At 35.9% G+C, this 21,360-nt stretch overlaps 1 protein-coding gene across 1 annotated transcript; it reads right to left on the reverse strand.

Moving 5' to 3' along the window:
• Positions 1 to 2,511: 2,511 nt before the first annotated feature.
• On the reverse strand, positions 2,512 to 19,619 carry LOC132555552 (uncharacterized). Its single transcript, XM_060219901.1, has 10 exons — positions 19,496 to 19,619; positions 9,633 to 9,802; positions 9,366 to 9,471; positions 7,739 to 7,839; positions 6,793 to 6,954; positions 6,042 to 6,135; positions 5,506 to 5,569; positions 3,697 to 3,770; positions 2,885 to 3,099; positions 2,512 to 2,625 (listed from the first exon to the last, which is right to left on the reverse strand). Exons 1-10 carry the CDS (start codon positions 19,617 to 19,619, stop codon positions 2,512 to 2,514), a joined length of 1,224 nt encoding a protein of 407 aa, XP_060075884.1.
• Between the last annotated feature and the right edge of the window lie 1,741 nt (positions 19,620 to 21,360).

Consider the following 21,360-nt stretch of genomic DNA (forward strand, 5'->3'; position numbering starts at 1 on the left):
CAGTGTTCAGATTGGCTTGATTTTGATTAACGTCTTGTAAATTGCTATTTTCATTTAATTACCGAACACGCCACTGTAATAACCAACAAATAACAAATTCAGTTCATTAATGTACGAATGTTCGATATAGGTCCTTAACTACATATATAACATCAAAATTGAAGCATCCCTTTATACGTAGCACTTATCGACATCTACCTCATCTTAAAGGTTATGGAATTATAAAATGAATCTTTACAAAATACGTAGAAACCACAGCACTATATCTAAATACAGACGTTCTATATTACCAGATATCAAGCCATATTTATGTTAGTTTCTAATTACCAGAGCCAGTTGTGAGAATTTACTTTGAACAATAGAAAAAGACTCCTTGTGTAGCTCTTGTTAGTATTTTATATCTGTACATAACATATATCGAGTTGTAATCGATTGGTTGGTTCAATTGAAATGACGCATCTGAATTGTGCAATCAAATATTCTTCCTGGAATGATTAATCTATTTTGGTAAATTTCAGCACATTTCCTTAATTGATTATGTAATAATATCAGTATTACAAATCAAGAAGTTGATCTTATATGATAGGTAAGTGAAATGAAGAATTATTTTCTCAAGCAAATAATGATATAAGTTTTATTGATATTAGTAACGATAGCCAGCAATGTTGATTGTGTCTAGATAGGTGATTATTTTCTATAATGATATCGGTTAAAACAATGTCTGATATACGTGATATTACTGTTACTACTAACAGTTTACTGGTTTCATACGAAAGCTAATTCAGGCAACTTTTAGTGCGACAAAAGAACTGTTTGTGATGGTGTATCCATATCGTCCTTTTATATATATATATATATATATATATATATATATATATATATTTTAACGAGTGAATTATCCTGAAGACTGCGGGAATCTTTTAACATTCCCTATACTAGTTCCTGCAGTCTTGATGATGCTTTTATCGAGGTCAGAATTTCTTTAATCTCAATAGGAAGTAGCCACATGTACGAATAAAACAAACCGATACAGTCATTGTAATCACATAGATAAACACCGGAAGTTCAATTCCCAATCCATCCAGTACATCACGTGATGTTATCGTCAAGTTTCCGTTATCAATGCATTGTGGATAAATACCGACGCTGGTCTCGTAACACCTGTAGAAAGGGTGACAATTTAAATTTCAATCCTGGAACAAATGTATGGAAAAAAAAGATCATGTAGATATATTTCTTAATACGAAAAAACATTTGACCTACATATTCAGTTGATAACACATATCTGTCGTTCGGTAGTCCAGGGTTTTAAAATACTCATCTTATCGGAGGTATATTTTGTACACTAAATAAATGTCTCTTTGTACTCATTACAAATACTTTGTTGGAATAACGACTATTTCATTTGGTTTTGACCACCTGATTCTAGGAATTAAATTTAATCATATCGCATGTTTAAAAAATGGAGAAAAAAATCTTTTAATTTCTCTTTAAATAACTCTAATGCATTACCTCACAGGTTCTATGTCCGCCAACAGGTACGTCATTGTGGCAGCGGAGGGGTAGTGAAAGAAGGCCAAATATTTACCCCAAACTAGCCATTCTGGAGGATTGACTGTATAAACCCCTCCTACATAAAAGAAATATCGATTCTAAAGTGTGTGACCTCCACGGCTGGAAATTGATAAGTCGAAAAAACAATAAGAAAATACTAACATGTCAACGTAATTATAATCAAAACCCAAAATCCATTACAACTAGTGCAAGATATTGATAACAGAAAGATTTACAAGGAGACTGCTGAAAAAGTACAAGAATAAGGCCAGGTGTTCCGGACGAAGATGTCAACCAAAACCTCGATAAGTTTTTTATGATTCCGTTCTTCGTGTATTTCCTCTTTGATTTGGACGTATAGTGCATGAAATATGTCTTTCTTGGCAAAGAAAGTTCTCATAACAAGTGATCGAATGTGTTCTTTCAGTTTAGAATAGGTCAGAGTGTTATACGGAGTAGAAAAAACAAATGTTATGTTCTTCTGTTTATCTAGAATAATCCACAGGAAAAAATATATTCCAATGTGGTATTGAGTTTTAGGTCAATCACTGCATAAATCAAAGCTTGAATTAAAGACACAAAAAGAATAACTACCCAGTGGGGTTAAAGGTCTACATTTAGAAGTTAGGGAGGTGACTTAGAAAAATCAAATATGATTAAAAAGTGTTTTAAAAAATGGGGCGGTTTACTAGTTCCAACATTATAACAAATTTCCTAATATCCGAAAAACGCAAGGTATATGTTTTCATTCTGAACCGTGTCACTATTAGAATAAATCATGTTCAGTAGAGAGAGCTAAGTAATTAATTCATGAGCATCATCCAGCTGTTTAGCCCTTCTAGGAGCCGTAGATGAAGGTAAGGGTCTACATACATTCCTTGTTGAATTCAAACAAGATATGACACTTATGACACCAAACGACTGTCACTTGAAAAATAACTATCATTTTTATTTCCCTTAATCTTCATTATGATAAGCACCTATATTTAGGGACACATTCAAGCACATGAATACAACCACCATATTGAAGCGTAGGTCAGAACTACAAAATCCGATCACAAGGCCCACACTCTGTAATAAAGCATAAAAAATTGTTAGGGTTCATACAACATTAACATGGACGTCTGAAAATAAACAATAATCCCTTATTTAAGGATACCATTGTGATAGTTAATATCATATCAGATGATATTTTTCACACTTTCTAATTGTTATTTATATCTACGTCCTACTTAGCGGTATCACCTTTAGATGACGTTCGGCTTAGTGTGGTGTTTATATATAAGAGATAAGAAGGAAAACTGGGTTTCAACAATACAATATTGACTACCTGCATCATTAGGGTGTAAAGTATTCCGATACCCAGGAACACAAAATAACCATCAACCTCTCCCAGGCCGACGACCCAGTAAATCATCGATATCATCAACACAGGGTTTATCAGCACAAATGGTAGTTCACTGGTCATCTTAGACAGGTAGTAGGTGGACAATCGGTACATTCCTGCTGACCGTTCCTTTCTCACTACACCTCTCTCAGTACCAACTACAACAACACTTGCAATATGATATATTCATTGGGAAAAAAACGTGCCCAATCCCATCTTATTTCCCGAAAATGTCAATATATACATGGCAAATATTACATCTGCTTACACATATAATTCTTTCGCGCCAAGCATTCAATGAGCTTAATTTTTTTAATCTATTATATTTGTAATTGAGAGAGTAGTGTCATATGCCCCAATTTTTTGTTTAGTCAGTTCAACAAATGACTCTTAATTTCATAATCCACTAAGTCGACATTCATTTCAGTGTCTTTTGCACAATCTGCAACATCACATTCTCAACTTCCCATTGTCCCCTTTCCAACTAGGAGATTTTATTGACATAACAAAATAATTACGAGTTTTAATTGTTATAATTTCATGGCAGCAACATTAGGCTTTTTTAGAACGAGAATAATTTCCCGGGCTATCACATATAATGATACTTACAATATCTAACTGTATTTAAACACGTGTCATATCCTAGGAAAACGAAGATGTAGAACACCTGTTAAGATAACAGAAAATTGAACCTGTTTGAAGGGTTGAATTTGCTCAGTTATCATTATTTCAACTAATTTTATACATAGAAATACTAGCACTGTTGTCATCAACTCTAGCCACATTTTTCCGTGGAATGTACTCAAATTTATCACAGAATGTCAGCCAACTGAAAACGAGACAAAATTGAAACAAGCAAGGAGAATCTAGTAAATCTTATTCCACCAAAATAGGTGTGTGCTCCTCAACTCCCAAGGCTTTAATGTATCATTGCAACTGTTGTATATACGACATATATATATAATATATATATATATACGATATATGTTAAACGACAAATGGTATTACACTTAATCATGTTTTTACTGGCCAACAAGATTAACTTTGATCGAAATGAAACTTCACGCTTTCACGGAGAATAAAGCGCACAAAAAGTAGTTATTTTTCCCTTTGATGAAAACAAACCAGTTCAATTATAGTTATGATTTTAATAAGTTACAAGGTCTAATAAACTTACTCGGTTTTGCAACCTTATAATCCATGATCCACTTCTACCAGAAAACATTTAATTTCACGAATTCACATCGATAATCAATTTCAGTATTCGATTTGTTTGTTTTTTAAACACAACAATTACATTTTAGTACCTGTAACAAACTGAAATATCGCGTTGAATTAATTCACATTCTGTTGTATTGTCAAATTTGAAACAACTGATGCTCCAGTCAGTTCACATTTGTTGACAGAAAAACAAACGTTGTGGTGTTTGCTTATATATTCAGTAGTCAAAATCTTATTACAAATCTCATATTAGTTAATTTTAGTTTAAATAGAAATTACACAATTATTGGTTGTAGTTAATGGTACTTCTTTCACTTGAATTATTTTCCAAACTTTACACAAATGCGAGTGTTAGAGAGTATTTCAGTAACATACCGAAAATAACTAACGAAATACCACGACCAATTGTTTGTGTGACTTGTTTAGTTGACTTGCTCTATACTCACGTGTGATTTGTTAGAGTTAAGTTGGAACGTAATGATGACATGAGCTTTGGAAACATTTATCACTCCACATACATAGTTCCATATCTATTCGCTGTTACTACAGTAAAAAGCTGTATTGGTATATAAAAATGAATTGTACTTCATTTTTCAAACTTACATGAATCATTAACCCCAAGTAAATTAATTAGTATTCCTAATCTGATATCAAATAGTACCTAATTTTATAATCATTTCAATATAACTATAACGAATAACTTAGTTGTGTTACTGTTTCAAGTTTAGAGTTGATATTTCTAAAATTATCAAAATACAAACCAAACCGAATTTGTCTCTTGCTGTCGTTTCTTCATTCCCGATTTGGTAGAAAATGAGTGACGCTGTAACAGCCAGTACAACAGGAACGAGGACATCGAGTACAGAAAGGTTTCCCTTTACTTGTTTGAACGACCTCCAGTTAAGTATTACAAACTGTGTCCAGAACGAAGAAGGCCATCGATGTGTTTCTCCATCATCAACAATATCAAGAACAGTACAGCCAGATGTTTCTATCAATGAAAATACCAATGTGATTTTAAAGATTTATTTTTAGGGAAAACGTTAGACTTTACCACTGAAACACCAGTGTGATATCGAACAAGTTTTCTTTTTCAAGACAAAGAGTTTTAATTATTCTATAGCTATATTCAGTGATGATGTCAGTTCCTTTTTTAATGTCGCCTTTAAAAAACCAGAAAGCGTACCTTCGTTCCTCCGAGGTTGATCACCGTTAGTCTGATAGCTATGAAGGGCCTTTCCAATTGATACAGTGTTGTTATATCTGTAACGTAATTACATAACATTACAAATGTTCATATGACTTATAATTAAAATGACGTCACTATTAAGGTGTTATACTACCTTTTCTGTATAGCCCCTTCTTTGATTGTACTGACGGTGTCGCTGTCTGAAGTGATTACATCCACTACAATAAAAACATTAAATAAAATTAGGCGGGTATCATACAGAGGACACAGTGGATACAAATTTAATTTTTAATACAAATAATACACAAATTAAGCACAATTTCTTTTTTTTTCCTTTAAAATTTAGAATATTTTTTCTGTAAACTAATAAAGCAAACTGCATCAGATAGTCGAAATGTTGCAATGTTTAAATGCAAATAGGGGTTGCATTAAGGGTTAATAAATACGTTTGGTAATTTTCAATAATGGGTGTTTTGAATATGTCAGTCCGTATGAAATTGCATCATTATTCATGTATATTAAAGCATAACAAGAAGAGAAAAAAACGGCTCGACCTCTTCAAATTATCATCGTGTTAAAGATGTTTGTCTAGGTACCAGTTAAACATCTTATTCCTGTTACTATATGATATAACAAAATAGGTTTAGATTTTTATACATCTGTTTCTAAAAAATCCCGTCCTTTACTTACACAAAATATCGGCAGGGTTGTATTCGTCTGGAATCGATATCCCGAGACTAGTCAGATAGCTTAGTGTAGAGTCCGCAGGGCCAAAGTATACGACCTGGATTGAAACGGATTATGATGATACAACACCTTTTTATCTTTTAATAGCGGTTATATGCTTCATAAATTATAGTACAGTAAACGTAAGTTTAATTGTTCTACCCTGATGTTTATATTCTTTAAAAGACTAAGACGAAATGAAATTGTACAAGTATCTTTATGAAAGTTACAACTATGATTGATATCAATAACACAAAACAGAAAAAAAAACTTTTATCGTGAACGCGCAGAGTATATGGAATTTATGATCCATCTCAACGAGGAAGTTTCAATGAAGTCCGTGTTTGATATGTCATTGTGCACAATGATACCTAACACCTTAAGAAAAAAGAAAAGATGTACAAATTATCCAATGTATATTCTTATACCTTTACTTTAATAGATGATGTAGCAAAATATAAATATATAACGTACGTATGACCTAGAGAACTTTCAACATGTGAACACATTCGTGACACTGTGTCTTATCAGAGAGCTATTGCAATATAGGAGACGGCTTGAGGAAATTTGATCAGGGTCAATGTTAAAATTTAGATGGGATGATGCATTAACCGGATAATTAAATATGTTTAATAATTTTCAATATTGGATGATTTGAAATATTCAGATGTAAAACATTTGTATCTTACAAGAGTGGTTGTGAAAGAGAGTTTACCTGTCCCTCAAGTAAAAGCAGAAGGTTGGAGAACATGTGGAAGACTTGACTAGAAGGCTGGTGAATGGTTGTTACTAATGTCTTGTTGTAATTCGTAGCATAATCTCTCAGCTGTACCATCAAATCATGTGCAATGCTTGAGTCTAACCCAGAAGTGGGTTCCTGACCAGCATAAGGAAAGTTTCATAGCAAATATCAGAACTATTATATTGTAAGTGTTTTCTATCATATGAAACATATCATGTATAATTGAAACGCGCTGTTTTAAGATATTAAGGGACCTGGAATTACACGTGCTTTGAAAGAATAGTATCCGTCATCTTTCGGGCTAAAATTGAATAAGATATAAGGCAATATTGCAGTTGTAAACAGATCAAACAATTAAATGCGCAATTATTTCTAAAAAAGATAAGATATCCGCCATAAAAATAAACATGTTCAATTTGAGAATAAATCAACTTTTTGCCACCGTTCATTATGGAAAGATAAATTTTGTATTTTTAAAAGGAATTATCGTATAAGAAGAGAGCAAAGCATTTAACCGCTGTTTTCACATGCGTGCCTGATTATTTCTTGTAACTACAACTATTTACAACTGAATAAAAATGGTAAACAGTAATAAAATGCTTATGTACGCCGACCATTCTGTAAATAAAAAAGTAATGATAATATGATTGATTCTTTTGGGTGGTGTGTAATACAGTCATACAAATAACATATCTGTTGGTTTTGGTTGAATTATTACAATCAATACCACCATAATTATATCACATTGCTGTTAATTCACGTCTATCAGAAGTGAATCTAGGTCTCGTTATTCTAATATCGGTGTTAACTTACGCCTATCAGAAGTAGGTCTGGGTCTCGGTATTGTTATAACGGTATTATCTCAAGTCTATCAGAAGTAGGTCTGGGTCTCGGTATTGATATATCGGTGTTAACTCACGTCTATCAGAAGTAGGTCTGGGTCTCGAAGAAGTTCACATGCAATGCTTGTCCTTTTCCTTTCTCCACCAGATAAACCCCTATTAAAGATGTCACCAACAACTGAAAAATCACCAATATTGAAAATGCAGTAGAAGACAGATTCTGTAACTTCTTTTGTTACATTTCTTTGCGTGCAAAGGTTTATCGTTCATTAACTACATAACAGTTATACAATGTTCGTTGGGTTTATTGCCCCGTGAACAGTCATGGTCATTTTAAGGCGGTGTCATCTTGTATAGGCTGGTGACTACTTGACAGGACATCTTTAACAAGGCCTTTCACATGCAATCCAAGCGACAATTGTAGAGGAAAACAGCACAGGATGGTCAGTGATTAATAATGTTATTCTGCAGTATTTGCTGATGACTGGGCTTATCACTCTATGAACAATCATTTTGAATTGTTGTCTCCTTCAACTAGTTGGTGACTACCTCACAGAACAAACTACGGGAGGCTATACATATATATATGTATATGTATCATAAGAGCAATAAATGTGTAGTTCTTTCCATGGACACAACAATAACAGCTAAGAAATGGAAAAGGTTGTAATAAAAATCTAATATGGAAGGAGTTAATCTTCAGTACAGGAAAGTATGTGCATCTTTGATTTTGAAAGGTTGGGTTGTATATGGCAAAATTAATTTAAAAAATTAAATAATCTAATTGTTCTACCAATGGGATATATATTTGGTTAACAAACTCAATGGAACACTATTCCTGACAAAACATTCACAATGGAACATTATTCTGGACAAACCTGTAGCAATGGAACATAATGCCTGACAAACCAGTAACAATGGAACATTATTCTGCACAAACCAGTAACAATTGAACATAATGCCTGACAAAACATTCACAATGGAACACTATTCCGGACAAACCATTCACAATGTAACATTATTCCTGACAAACCAGTAACAATGTAACATTATTCTGCACAAACCAGTAACAATTGAACATTATCCCTGACAAACCATTCACAATGGAACATTATTCTGGACAAACCTGTAGCAATGGAACATAATGCCTGACAAACCAGTAGCAATGGAACATTATTCTGCACAAACCAGTAACAATGGGACATTATTCCGCATAAACCAGTAACAATGGAACATTATTCCACACAAACCAGTAGCAATGGAGCATTATCCCTGACAAACCATTCACAATGGAGCATTATTCTGCACAAACCAGTAACAATGGAACATTATTCCACACAAAACAGTAACAATGGAACATTATTCCTGACAAAACATTCACAATGGAACACTATTCCGGACAAACCAGTAGCAATGGAGCATTATTCCGAACAAACCTGTAACACCATACATTACCTGTTTCCGCTTTTCTTATCAAAAAGTAGTTTGGGGTTTCCTTGAAAACAATTTGAAGTAGCTTTGAGTTATTTAGAACATTAAATTGTCATGTTAACATTATTAAAAAAGAACTTTCATTTCTTGTGTTGTAATGAAAGACATTTCATGATTTTGATTCTGTACGACTTATAAAGATAGAAACAATATTAGTCCCTCATGGTTTTTGCATTTGGCTTTATTTTCTGTTTTTCTCCAAACAAAACCCACCTGTATGAAGACACTTTTCGAGTCCAAGGGATGTCACGATGCTGTCTATTTGTTTCAATTTCTGTTCTTGTGAAGTTGTTTTTGGCATACTTAGAATCGCTGTAAACTTAATAATAAACTGAGTGGTTAAATCAGCGATCTACAGGACGGACCGAACAATGATATTGAATTGTTAATTTCATCATGGGTATAACAATTATATACATCAATATCTGAGTATTCTAAGTTACATGTAATACGTCATCAAATTCCATCTCGAAATCTTACATATAATGTCTCCCATAGCGTCAGGTTGGACAGGAAGACGTCATCCTGGAGAACGTAACCAAGACGACGTCGTTGTTGTTTCCCAAATGAAGATCCATCCAGAGTTATCTTCCCGGAGGTGACGTGGACTCTTCCAGCTAAAGCATTCAGCAAAGTTGTTTTCCCAGAACCTTTAATAAATTTTCTTATGATATAGCGATACTTTCCGTAATGATATTTTTATTATCAACCTTCAAGGATATGTCGTTGATGATTGTAAAACGTAAGCCTTAATCAAATCTTAGGGCTTCGACAGATGCAAGAGTTGCGGTCGCCGCAGTATCTCAATCGGTAAAAAGCGAAATGGAGTGGAATATGTTCTTCCTATGATAGTATAGTATACTTGCTAACTTCGTTTATAATATGAACTGATCACCCTTGTTGAGATGGTAACACGGATAAAACAATATATTTGAATGGTAGATGTCGTCGATTATAGCAAACGTATTTCTGTAGATTCCATAACGGTATACGGATTTCACTGAACAAAACGTCGTAACCGTTGCAACCACTTTTTTTAAGCATCATACATTCCATCTTTCCAGGCGCGGTCAATTTGTATTCAGTATGCTCAAATGGTCCTGATGTCATACATGCAGACAACCTGGACAGATTTGGCCTATCATACCTATTTTTCAATAGTTTCTTACTATTAGTAAAACATATATATAAGCAAGATGTAAAGATACATGAACTTGTATTCATGTAGTACAGTTTAATACTATGGGTGACGTTTCGGTGACTACACACTGCCAAATTCATAAATAACAGGGTGACATGTCCAGTGTATGCGATTACTGTTAAATCCTAATTAACTCGTGGTCTGTACCTTATATTTTGTATTGATATCTCCCATCAAACCTGTTTAACTTTGAAATGCTTAACGAAAGTGTTTATGTAAAGATTCTTTATACACAACCAGGAATTTTAATATGTGACGTTTCGGTGACCAGTATGATCCGTACGCTGTCACCTTCATCAGACAAATGACCAGTAAAGCATGTACACAAAGGTGTGATATATGTACGAGTTGTCGTGGAATAGCGTCAATTTCGGACATGCTGACAAGTGCCGAAATGACTGTTAGCGAATAGTAAGACCATTCGGCTACGCTTATTTTATTACTTGGTCATAGATGTGCGAGAGTCTATGAGCCCCCTCATCTCGGTTCAGAACTGCCCCGCTGCGGCGTATCCAGATGGCTTCTTTGATCTGTCGCTTCAGAAGATGGTTCTCCCTATCGAGCACCTTTGAGTTTTCCCAGTCAATCACATGGTTTTCCTGCATGGCATGGTCAGTGATTGCCGATTTGTTTATCTGAGACTCCGAGTGCTTCCTCTCTGATCGGGTGAACTTCTTTTCCGCTTGTCTTTCGGTGTCTTTCCGGTGCTCCCCAAGGCGAACCCCGAATCGCCTTCCAGTCTCTCCAATATATGACGCGTCACAGTTTTTGCACCCGATCTTGTATATGCATTCTGCGACATTCTCTTTGGTTATCTTATCCTTAGGGTGGACTAGGATATTTCGAAGCGTCTTGTGGGGCTTCATGGCTGTTGCTATGCCATGGTTGCGGTATATCCTTTGGATGGTTTATTCATAGGTCTTTTTCTGTTTTTTTTCTTTATTTTGACACTGTTTTTGTACCCGTTTAAGGGCCCATTCCGGATATTCACAATTTTTCATTGCTTTCATGATGTGGCTCTGCTCTTGAATTTTGTCCTGTTGTTCTGTGACTATGGTCTCACATCGATTGAGCAACGTACACATCTATGACCAAGTAATAAAATAAGCGTAGCCGAATGGTTTTACTATTCGCTAGCAGTCATTTCGGCACTTGTCAGCATGTCCGAAATCGACGCTATTCCACGACAACTCGTACACATATCACACCTTTGTGTACATGCTTTACTGGTCATTTGTCTGATGAAGTTGGCAGCGTACGGATCGTACTGGTCACCGAAACGTCACATATTAAGATTCCTGGTTGTGTATAAAGAATTTTTACATAATCCTTACTTTCCAACCTGACGAAAATGTTCAGTATTAACTTAACGAAAATGATTACCTTTAAAATGCTTAACAAACTTGTTTAATTTCTGAATGCTTGACAAACCTGTTTACCTTTTAAATGCTTGACAAACCTGTTAAACATTTAAATGCTTAACACACCCGCTAAGCTTCCCAATGCTTAACAAACCTGTTTGCCTTAAAATGCTTAGCAAACCTGTTTAACTTCTAAATGCTTATTTTCGCTTTCATAATTGAACGGATCAATATATTTAGTGTATCTCGTAATCATTTAACAAGCAGTCACACTTTATAAGAAAGTATTCGATGCAAATTCGGTTAACTAATTTGATTCTGGATTTTACGATGACGCTTACTTGATCTAGTTAGTGGTATGAGTTCAATAAGACAAATATTAAAAGGAACCAAAGTATTAAGCATGCTCGTTCAACACGTACATTATTATCCGTTTTGCATTTGTATAAGGCGTCTCTAAACGTCTACGTTCGATAGACAGTTGGTACGAATTTTTGCAGGACGTTTCTGATTTCAAAATATATATTGAAGGAATAGGGTTGTATCTTAACTCTGTAATGACATGAACTATTATAATAACTGCTCCCTATATAATATCTAAGTAAGGGATGCTCCCCAACAACTTCCGCTTCCGCTATAGTCAGCATGGCTACCACACATGTAAATGACCATCAGACAGAATACAGTCATATCAGTCTTTAAAACGGACTTGTTGAGTTATTGCATGGTGTCAGAAGTAACAGTAGATGTCCAACGTCAAGGATGAGTGATTATTTTCCTGCGCCGAAGCCATTTTCCTTAGATGGGAACATTTCAGAAAGTTGGAAGCGCTGGCTACAACAATATGAGCTATACATGTGTGCCACTGAGAAGGATAAGAAATCTGAGAAACTACAATGTGCCACTCTATTATCGCTGGCAGGAGAGCAAGTTATAGAGCTGGTAGGTACATTTAACTTCGGAGAGGAGGAAAAGGATAAGATAGAACCTTTGAAACAGAAACTGTCTGAATACTGCATTCCGAAAAAGAATGAAACGTATGAGAGACATGTGTTTAATAGCAGGGTACAGAAATCCGGAGAAACATTTGATCAGTTTCTAACAGAGCTCAAAGTTCTTTCAAAAGATTGTGGTTTTGGGAATCTGAAGGAAGGTCTGATTCGAGATAGAATTATAGAAGGGATCGGCAAAGATCAAACCCGGGCACGCCTGTTAAGGGAACGCGAGCTGAATCTGGATAAATGCATTGATTTATGTAGAGCCGCGGAAAGAACTGACGTACAAATGAAAGGTATCGTGTCAGAAAACACTACTGAAAAGAAATCCGTAGATTTGATAAAGAAACAGTCTCAAAAGAATCCCAACCAGAGTTCATACAAAGGAAAAGGCCCACGAGTCCCGCAACATAATACATCTCGATGTCAGAAATGTGGAATGGATCATAAAGGAAGTCCATGTCCAGCTAAGGAAAAAACTTGTTATAAATGTGGTAAAACAGGACATTACCAGAAACTGTGTAGGACAAGAACCAATTTTAACAACAACAATTTGAAAACGAAACCAAAACACCAACAGAAAGTACACTCAGTCGAGACAGATCAACAATTCTTTGTAGATGCAGTACATGACAGCAACAAAACTGATGATTCATGGATAGTTAACATTGATGTCAATGGATGTGCTATACCGATGAAGCTCGACACAGGCTCAGATGTCAACATTATGGGTATTGCAGATTTTAATAGGATCAACAAGCAATGTCATAAAATTAGACTTCACCAGTCAACAGTTAAATTGACAGCCTACAATGGAGGATCTGTCCCAACCAAGGGACAATGTGTACTGGACATAAAATACAAAGGTTTTACAAAGAAAGCGCTGTTTGTCATTGCTAGCAGTGTTGTTAAACCTATCCTAGGTAGAAAGCAGTGTGACAGTATGGGACTTGTCAAACGGGTACTGATGGTGGACAAGGAGGACAGTGTAAAATCACCAGATATTTTCACAGAGTACAAAGATTTATTTGAAGGGCTAGGATGTCTTGCCGACAAAGTAAAGATTAAGTTAAAACCTGATGCAGAACCAGTAGTGGAACCCTGTAGAAAGGTACCATTTGCACTCCACGACCAGTTGAAACAGGAGTTAGACAGGATGGAGGAACTACAGGTTATAAAACCTATTGAGGAGCCAACTGAATTTGTAAATTCCATGGTAATTGTACATAAAAGCAATGGAAAGTTGCGTGTTTGCCTGGACCCCAGAAACTTGAATAGGGCTATATGTAGAGAACATTTCAAGTTACCCACTCGTGAAGAAATTATGGCGAAGTTTGCTGGTGCAACAGTCTTTTCAAAGCTTGATGCATCAAGCGGATTTTGGCAACTACAACTGGAGGAAAAAAGTTCCAAATTATGTGCCTTTAATACTCCATATGGTCGATATCGGTTTCTTCGTTTACCATTCGGAATCTCCAGTGCACCAGAGATCTTCCATAGAACTATACACCTTTTGTATGAGAACATGAGGGGCGTGGATACATCCATGGACGATATCATAGTATGGGGAGTTGATCAGGCAGACCATGACAGAAACTTGCGAAACGTGTTAGATAAAACGCGAGAAGCTGGGTTAAACTACAGCGTGAGAAATGTGAAATTTCTGTGCCCGAGCTAACATTTCTTGGAGATAGAGTTACAAAGAACGGTGTTAAGCCTGACCTCGAAAAGGTCAAAGCTATTCAAGACATGGAAAACCCCAAGTGCAAAAACGATATTCAACGTTTCCTAGGGATGATCAACTACTTAGCGCGTTTTATAAGAGACTTGTCAACGCATACAGCACTCTTGAGAGGTGTGCTAGATAAGAAAATCTGTTGGGAATGGACAGATGTTCATCAGAAATCGTTTGAGAATTTGAAAGAAATTGTCTCAAACAGTCCAGTACTTCAGTACTACGACCCCACAAAGTTGATCAGGATTTCTGCAGACGCAAGTCAGAAAGGACTTGGCGCAGTACTTCTACAAAAGCACAACACCGAGTGGCTCCCTGTTGCGTATGCATCACGGGCATTGACGGACACAGAATCACGATATGCATCGATCGAGCGGGAAGCATTGGCGGTTGTCTATGCATGTGAAAGGTTCCACCAGTATGTGTACGGAGCAAAGTTTGAGGTCGAAACAGACCACAAACCACTATTAGCGATTTTTACAAAAGGTTTAAATGATTGTCCGCCCAGGATACAACGATTCCGACTACGGGTACAAAAATATGACGTAACCTTATTACATACACCAGGAAAGTATATGTACACTGCGGACACGTTGTCGCGAGCTCCAGTTCATGGTGAACAGTCCACAACCGAGAATGACGTTGAGGTATATGTTGATGGAGTCATGGCAAATATTCAAGTTGCAGATCGTAAACTTGAAGAGATACGTGTACAAACACAAAAAGATACAGTGCTCATTAGCTTAAAAAACACCATTATGGATGGATGGCCAGAGAGTCGCAGTGACTGTTCTTATGAGATACGACCATTTTGGAACTTTAGAGATGAACTGTCAGTGATTAAAGGGATAGTATTCAAGGGATCCAGAGTGGTAATTCCTAAAAATCTCAGGAAAGACATGTTACAGAAAATACATGCTGGACATTTAGGCATGAGCAAATGTAAACAAAGAGCACGCGAAGTGTTATTTTGGCCTAGCATGACTGAGGACATAGAGAATTTGGTGAAAATTTGTGAACCATGTCAAGTTCACCAGAAACAACAGATGGCTGAACCATTGTTGTCACACCCAATACCGTCAAGACCATGGCAGAAAGTCTCAACAGACTTGTTTGAACTGGATAGAACCCCATATATTGTTGTCGTAGATGCCTTTTCTGGCTACCCTGAGGTGGTACAACTAACCAATCAAACCTCAACAGCGGTGATCCAAGTCATGAAGACTACTTTTGCTAGATACGGCATACCTGAACAGGTAATGAGTGATAATGGCCCTTGCTATAGTAGCAAGGAGTTTCTTAAATTTGCGGAGGAATGGGATTTTCAGCACGTGACTAGCAGTCCAGGATATCCGAAATCCAATGGTATGGCTGAACGAGCAGTCCAAACTATGAAATCCATTATTCGCAAATGTAAACAAACCAACCAAGATCCACACCTAGGATTATTGGCATACAGAACAACACCTATGGAGAATGGATTATCTCCTGCTGAGATGTTAATGGGTAGACAACTCCGCTGTAATTTGCCCATTGCAACTGGAAAACTAAACAAACCCGAAGACCACTATGTCATGTCGTGGAAAGAAAGACAGAGAAAAACACAGAAGTATTATCACGATCGGGTTGCAGTTAAAACGCTTGAACCACTCACAGAAAATACAAAGGTTCGACTTTGTGAACTAGGAGAAAAGAACTGGAGAAAATATGGAACTGTGATTGGTCCGGCAGGACCAAGGTCCTACAAGGTTAAGTTGAATGACAGAACAGTGAGACGAAATAGAAAGGATCTACGTGTAACAGATCCTAACCTTGAACGCGAACTTGATGTGGAACGTGAACCTGATGTTGAACGCGAACCAGAATTTGAAGTTAACTGCAAACCAGAACTTAACCCAGAGCCAGAACTCGGCAATAGTGACATTGAGACGAGTAACATGTACAAAACACGCAGCGGTCGTGTCATTAAAGCCCCCAAAAGGCTGATTGAGGCCTAAAGGAACTTGCCTTGTGTTATAAGACTGTATATATGTTAATGGTTTAGTAGTTGACTAGATAAGATAAATAACACAGAATACAATGGTGTAAAATGAACAATTTTAATTCAATTTGAATCATTTAAAATATTCATCATCTAGTCATATGTGAGCTTAACTAGTCAGTTTATATTGAGTTATTGTTAAAGTAGTTAAACCATGTTAGTTATTGTACATCTATTGACTGATTGGTGGCCATGTTTGATATTGTTAATAACATAGATCTTAACTTGAAAAAAAAGGGAGATGTAATGACATGAACTATTATAATAACTGCTCCCTATATAATATCTAAGTAAGGGATGCTCCCCAACAACTTCCGCTTCCGCTATAGTCAGCATGGCTACCACACATGTAAATGACCATCAGACAGAATACAGTCATATCAGTCTTTAAAACGGACTTGTTGAGTTATTGCAAACTCTTATGCTTGTGTTTAAAAGAGAGCTGTTGAAAAAATTACTCATGAACTCATGAAAAAGTACAAGGCGAATGAGTCCAAGTGTTCCAGAAGAGTAAGCATTTTCTGCTTCCTCGACGAAACCCGCCGTGTAAGCCTTGGTCAATCCAAGTAAGTAGTGTCACGCAATCAAATGAGAAGAAGCTATACCGAAATGGAACCAAAAGGCAAACTGATGAGCATCAAACACGTTCATCTTGAAACTGCACAAAGAAATATAATATTTCTAAATGAGATTACTGTGACGACCGTAAAACTTCCACCTAATTTCCATCAACCTTAATGTTTTGAATAGGATATTCCTTTGTGTCTGATTCTGACAGGGATATATCTGTTTACTGGAATTTAACCTGACAGTCCCTCATTTAAGAATGACGATTATTCTGTCGTTTAGTTGTGTGTAGAATCTGTCGTAAACCCTTTCACGGCAATGAATAACTATTTAATAACAATTTTAGCAAATATGACACCTGCGCAATAGATTAAAGTTTATTGAGTTTTGATTTACTAATGCAATACGTCCTATTAACAGTCAGGATCATTTAAGGAAATAACAGGTTTGGATGGTGGAGAAAAGCCGGAGTTTCCAGAGAAAAAACACCGAGCTGCTGCCGGGGCAATTGCGATATATCGTCATTTACACCAAACATTTAGTGGTGGATGAAAACATAATATCGTATCAAACGGATTAATATGTTGAATGATCTCCTACACACTAAACATTGCCTCTTACAATATATAGCTAATTACGATTTTGAAGATTTTCTGTTGTGTTGTTGTGATGTCCACGATAATGACTGATATTATCTATCTGGTGAAAATCTACTCTTAGAACCCCGGAAACGTTCTCCTTAAATACGTGCTGTCCCTCTCCCTCTCCATCATTAGATGCTTGATGATTGTTACATTGAAGATAACAATACCCACTGAACAGGGGCCAGAGTCTGACGATAGTGAAAACTTAAATTACTAGAGCACGATTTCTGCGATTGCTATTTTCCTTGCGAAAGCTTCAAATAGTTGTCTATTTTCAAGTATCTTATGTTTAAAATAGAATATACTTGTTAAACGATTACTTGTGAAGTTTTATGGGGTGTGATGTTAACATAAATACTGAAAGTATGTCCTTTCCTCTGAAATTCTCACCTTGTGAGTAATTTGACCATCTTTGTATACATACGTATGCTTTTATTGGTGCACTCTGTATCATCCGACACAATACACACGGAATAAATTGGATCTAACTTTTTCATAATTATTTTTTCATTTTGACTTTGTCAAGTTTTAACTAAACCTGTTATTCTGATACAGTGCTGTCTATTAGATTGGTTTTTTTTTTTTTTTTTTTTTTTTTTTTTTTGTTTTTTTTTTTTTTTTTTTTTTTTATCCTGATTAAAACAATAGAGAGCCTAACATTCCCGAGTTATCGTTAGCTGTGAAATAGGTGAGCCACTTTTAAGACAGCCACATGTAACATACAGGATTATAGTGCAAAAAGAGCAATTGATGACATCACAAGCATGTTTTAACACTGAATATTCACTACTCTCTCTGTGTTAGATACCATCGTATTAAATGAGTGACAACATTCAGATGGTATAATGGGAATGGATTCCCTATTTTGTATTTAGTGCAGATATAAACCCTATAAAATGCCGAAATGAAAACATGCCACCGAATAATAAAGTGCTACATCATGACTGGAATAGAAGTAAGTTATGATCGTTATAGATATGCGTTACTTTGTAAACAAGTTTTTTTATCTGTAACAAAACTAGGCCATTCGGTCTGTCTATTTACATATATACGTACACCACAGGTTTTCTTCTTCATACTGGCCATCAAAATTATCATAAAATGGATTTGAATGAAAGGAGACGCGTTTGCGTGAGACCGTCTGGAAAGGAATACGCTGTTGAAAGACTTTGCTTAACTAAAACATTTTTTATGTGAATTCATCTGACAATGACACGGATCATATCAACCCACGGCCCTGAACGATTTAGGAAGATTTCAGTATGTCTTCTCACCCATACCATTTCATCAGCTTTCAGTACGTAGATTAGCAGTATTTATAAGATATATATATATATTATATATATATATATCACTAAAATCTGTTATGTTGATAATTCAGACGGTTTCATGTTTCAGGGATCTAAGGTAAATTTTGCTATTTTAGAAAATCAGCCACCAATTCTGTGACATCATGAAGTTCTCTCGTGACTCCATTTCGTAGTGTAGAGTGATCAAATTTCGAATAGAATGCTGTAAATATATAACAATAGAGAGGAAATATCTCGTTTGAATTTGACAATAATTCTGTTTATGGTAGCGCGTGCGTTCTTGTGTTAAAGACATTTTCCTGTTATATGTCTACGAAAGTGTATTTTAGACATCCAACAATTAGATCAGAAGAAAAAAACAAAGTTGTCAACAATTCGCAAATGTCTGACAAATACCACATCTATTAATGTATTTAGGACTGGAAGTGCCATTACCAGAAGTCTATTTAGGAGATTCTGTGCGAACTGTATACACCAGACATTACTTACCACTAGGACCCATGACAGCCAATATGTTTCCCCTTGTCGCTACTCCAGAAACATGTTTCAGTACTTCTTTGGGGTGATTAACACACAAATCATTGAAGATAAGATCAGTTCTTCTATACTCCATCTCTGTCAAAGCAGGTGTAGATGTGTGGTAATGATGCCTCAATGTATTTCCCTCAAAATATCACGATGCTGCTAGACGCAGTCATTGAGACCATAACACAACTTCCGCTTCGTTTCAGTGTTAATCAATGTACTGAAAGTCCTACTACACGATAGCAAAGACGACTTTATTCAGAAGCGTGCACCGGTAAATGTTTGTTTTAACAGTTAATTTCACATACTAGTTATATAGCCATTGAGCTATTTATTTACTGTTTTCGTAGTCAATATTTACTATAATACACAAACTGATATGTTATGTACATCAAGCTGACATAGAAAAACTATCATAAAATTTTTAAGATGTGCCCCTCTCTTGTTGGGGAGAGCGAAATACGAATGAAAATACACTATAAGCTTATGTTCGAACCGAATTCGTTATAGAGCCAACATATATAATGCCGACGAGATACACTGTACAAATGTGACATTTCTTCACACTAAAATGAAAGTCACCGATTAACAGGCCACGAGTTTTCATTGTTACCTGTTTACGGATATGAATCTTACAATACATGGTTAAAAAGTTACACTAGATGGATGACACAATGTTACCCTATGTGCGATGAATGCACGATGTGCGGTTCTGTCACATATATGTATGATTCTACCGTGGTTCATACAGATTTAGAAGTGACCTATGAATAATTGTGGTATATGATTTATTTACTTTCTAAATATATATGAGAGTATATTTTAATTTCGGCAAATACTTTCAGACACCTGTAAATCTATAAACAGGCAAACAAACGAGCATCAAACATGTAAAGTTTCATATCGCACAAAGGATAAGAATATGTTTTCAATTATATCACTCATTTTCAACCATTAATAAAAAGATGAAGCGAAATTAGGTCATCGTTATTCATCCATGTTACAGGTAAGTGCGTAAGTGTGTACAACATTGTTCAGTATTGTCAGTTTGTCGTCCTTGTGTAAATAAATTACGTGTTGTCGCCGTCACGATTGGTTGCTTGTTATCTTGAGTAATCTGCTTTATGGAGCAAACATTCATATGACACGGAAAAAATGTGATGTAATGAGAATAGGATATTTTTCACCTACATCAGCAAGGAATGGTGTAGACCTTTTGTAAAAAAAGAAAAGTTTGTCTCATTCTAGAGATATATTCAGACTGATTGAGATCAGGCAGACACTATACGCGAAACAGGCAATCATTAAGAGCAAAGATTGAAGATTTGTAGAAAGGCTGAATCATTCTTTCATCTTTAGTGGTCTCTGTTGTCGTAAAATGGCTGCGTTTCGTGGTCATATGCAAGAAGGCATTCGGAATAGTGACCAATTGAGCCTGTGTATTGTGTGGGCAGCGTTATCACTGCAACACAAGTAACAAGTACGGCCATTTCATAGCAAGTTCGTTGCTAAGTTGATTGGCAATATACATATCTACACGGTTAGTGCTGGTGTTACGGATGTAACGTTGAAAATTGACCCCCGTTGAAAACGGACCCGGGATCCATTGCCGTTCCATTTTCTTGAAATTGGACCCAGGATCCACAGCGATACGGTATGTTAGGGGAGGCACTCGCTGCAGTTCAACAGTAGGGTCTAGTAGATAATTATATAGTGGTGTGCGTTTATAGGCCCTTGACAAAATAACACGAAATTAAGTCCTTGTTAAATACTGTTTATATCTGTTCCGAGGGTTCTCCAGTATACATCATTGTATATATCACTGATAA

This window comes from Ylistrum balloti, unplaced genomic scaffold (assembly GCF_031769215.1).
Source record: "Ylistrum balloti isolate Yb309-2 unplaced genomic scaffold, AGI_CSIRO_Ybal_v1 Utg370504, whole genome shotgun sequence".
NCBI classification, from domain to species: domain Eukaryota; kingdom Metazoa; phylum Mollusca; class Bivalvia; order Pectinida; family Pectinidae; genus Ylistrum; species Ylistrum balloti.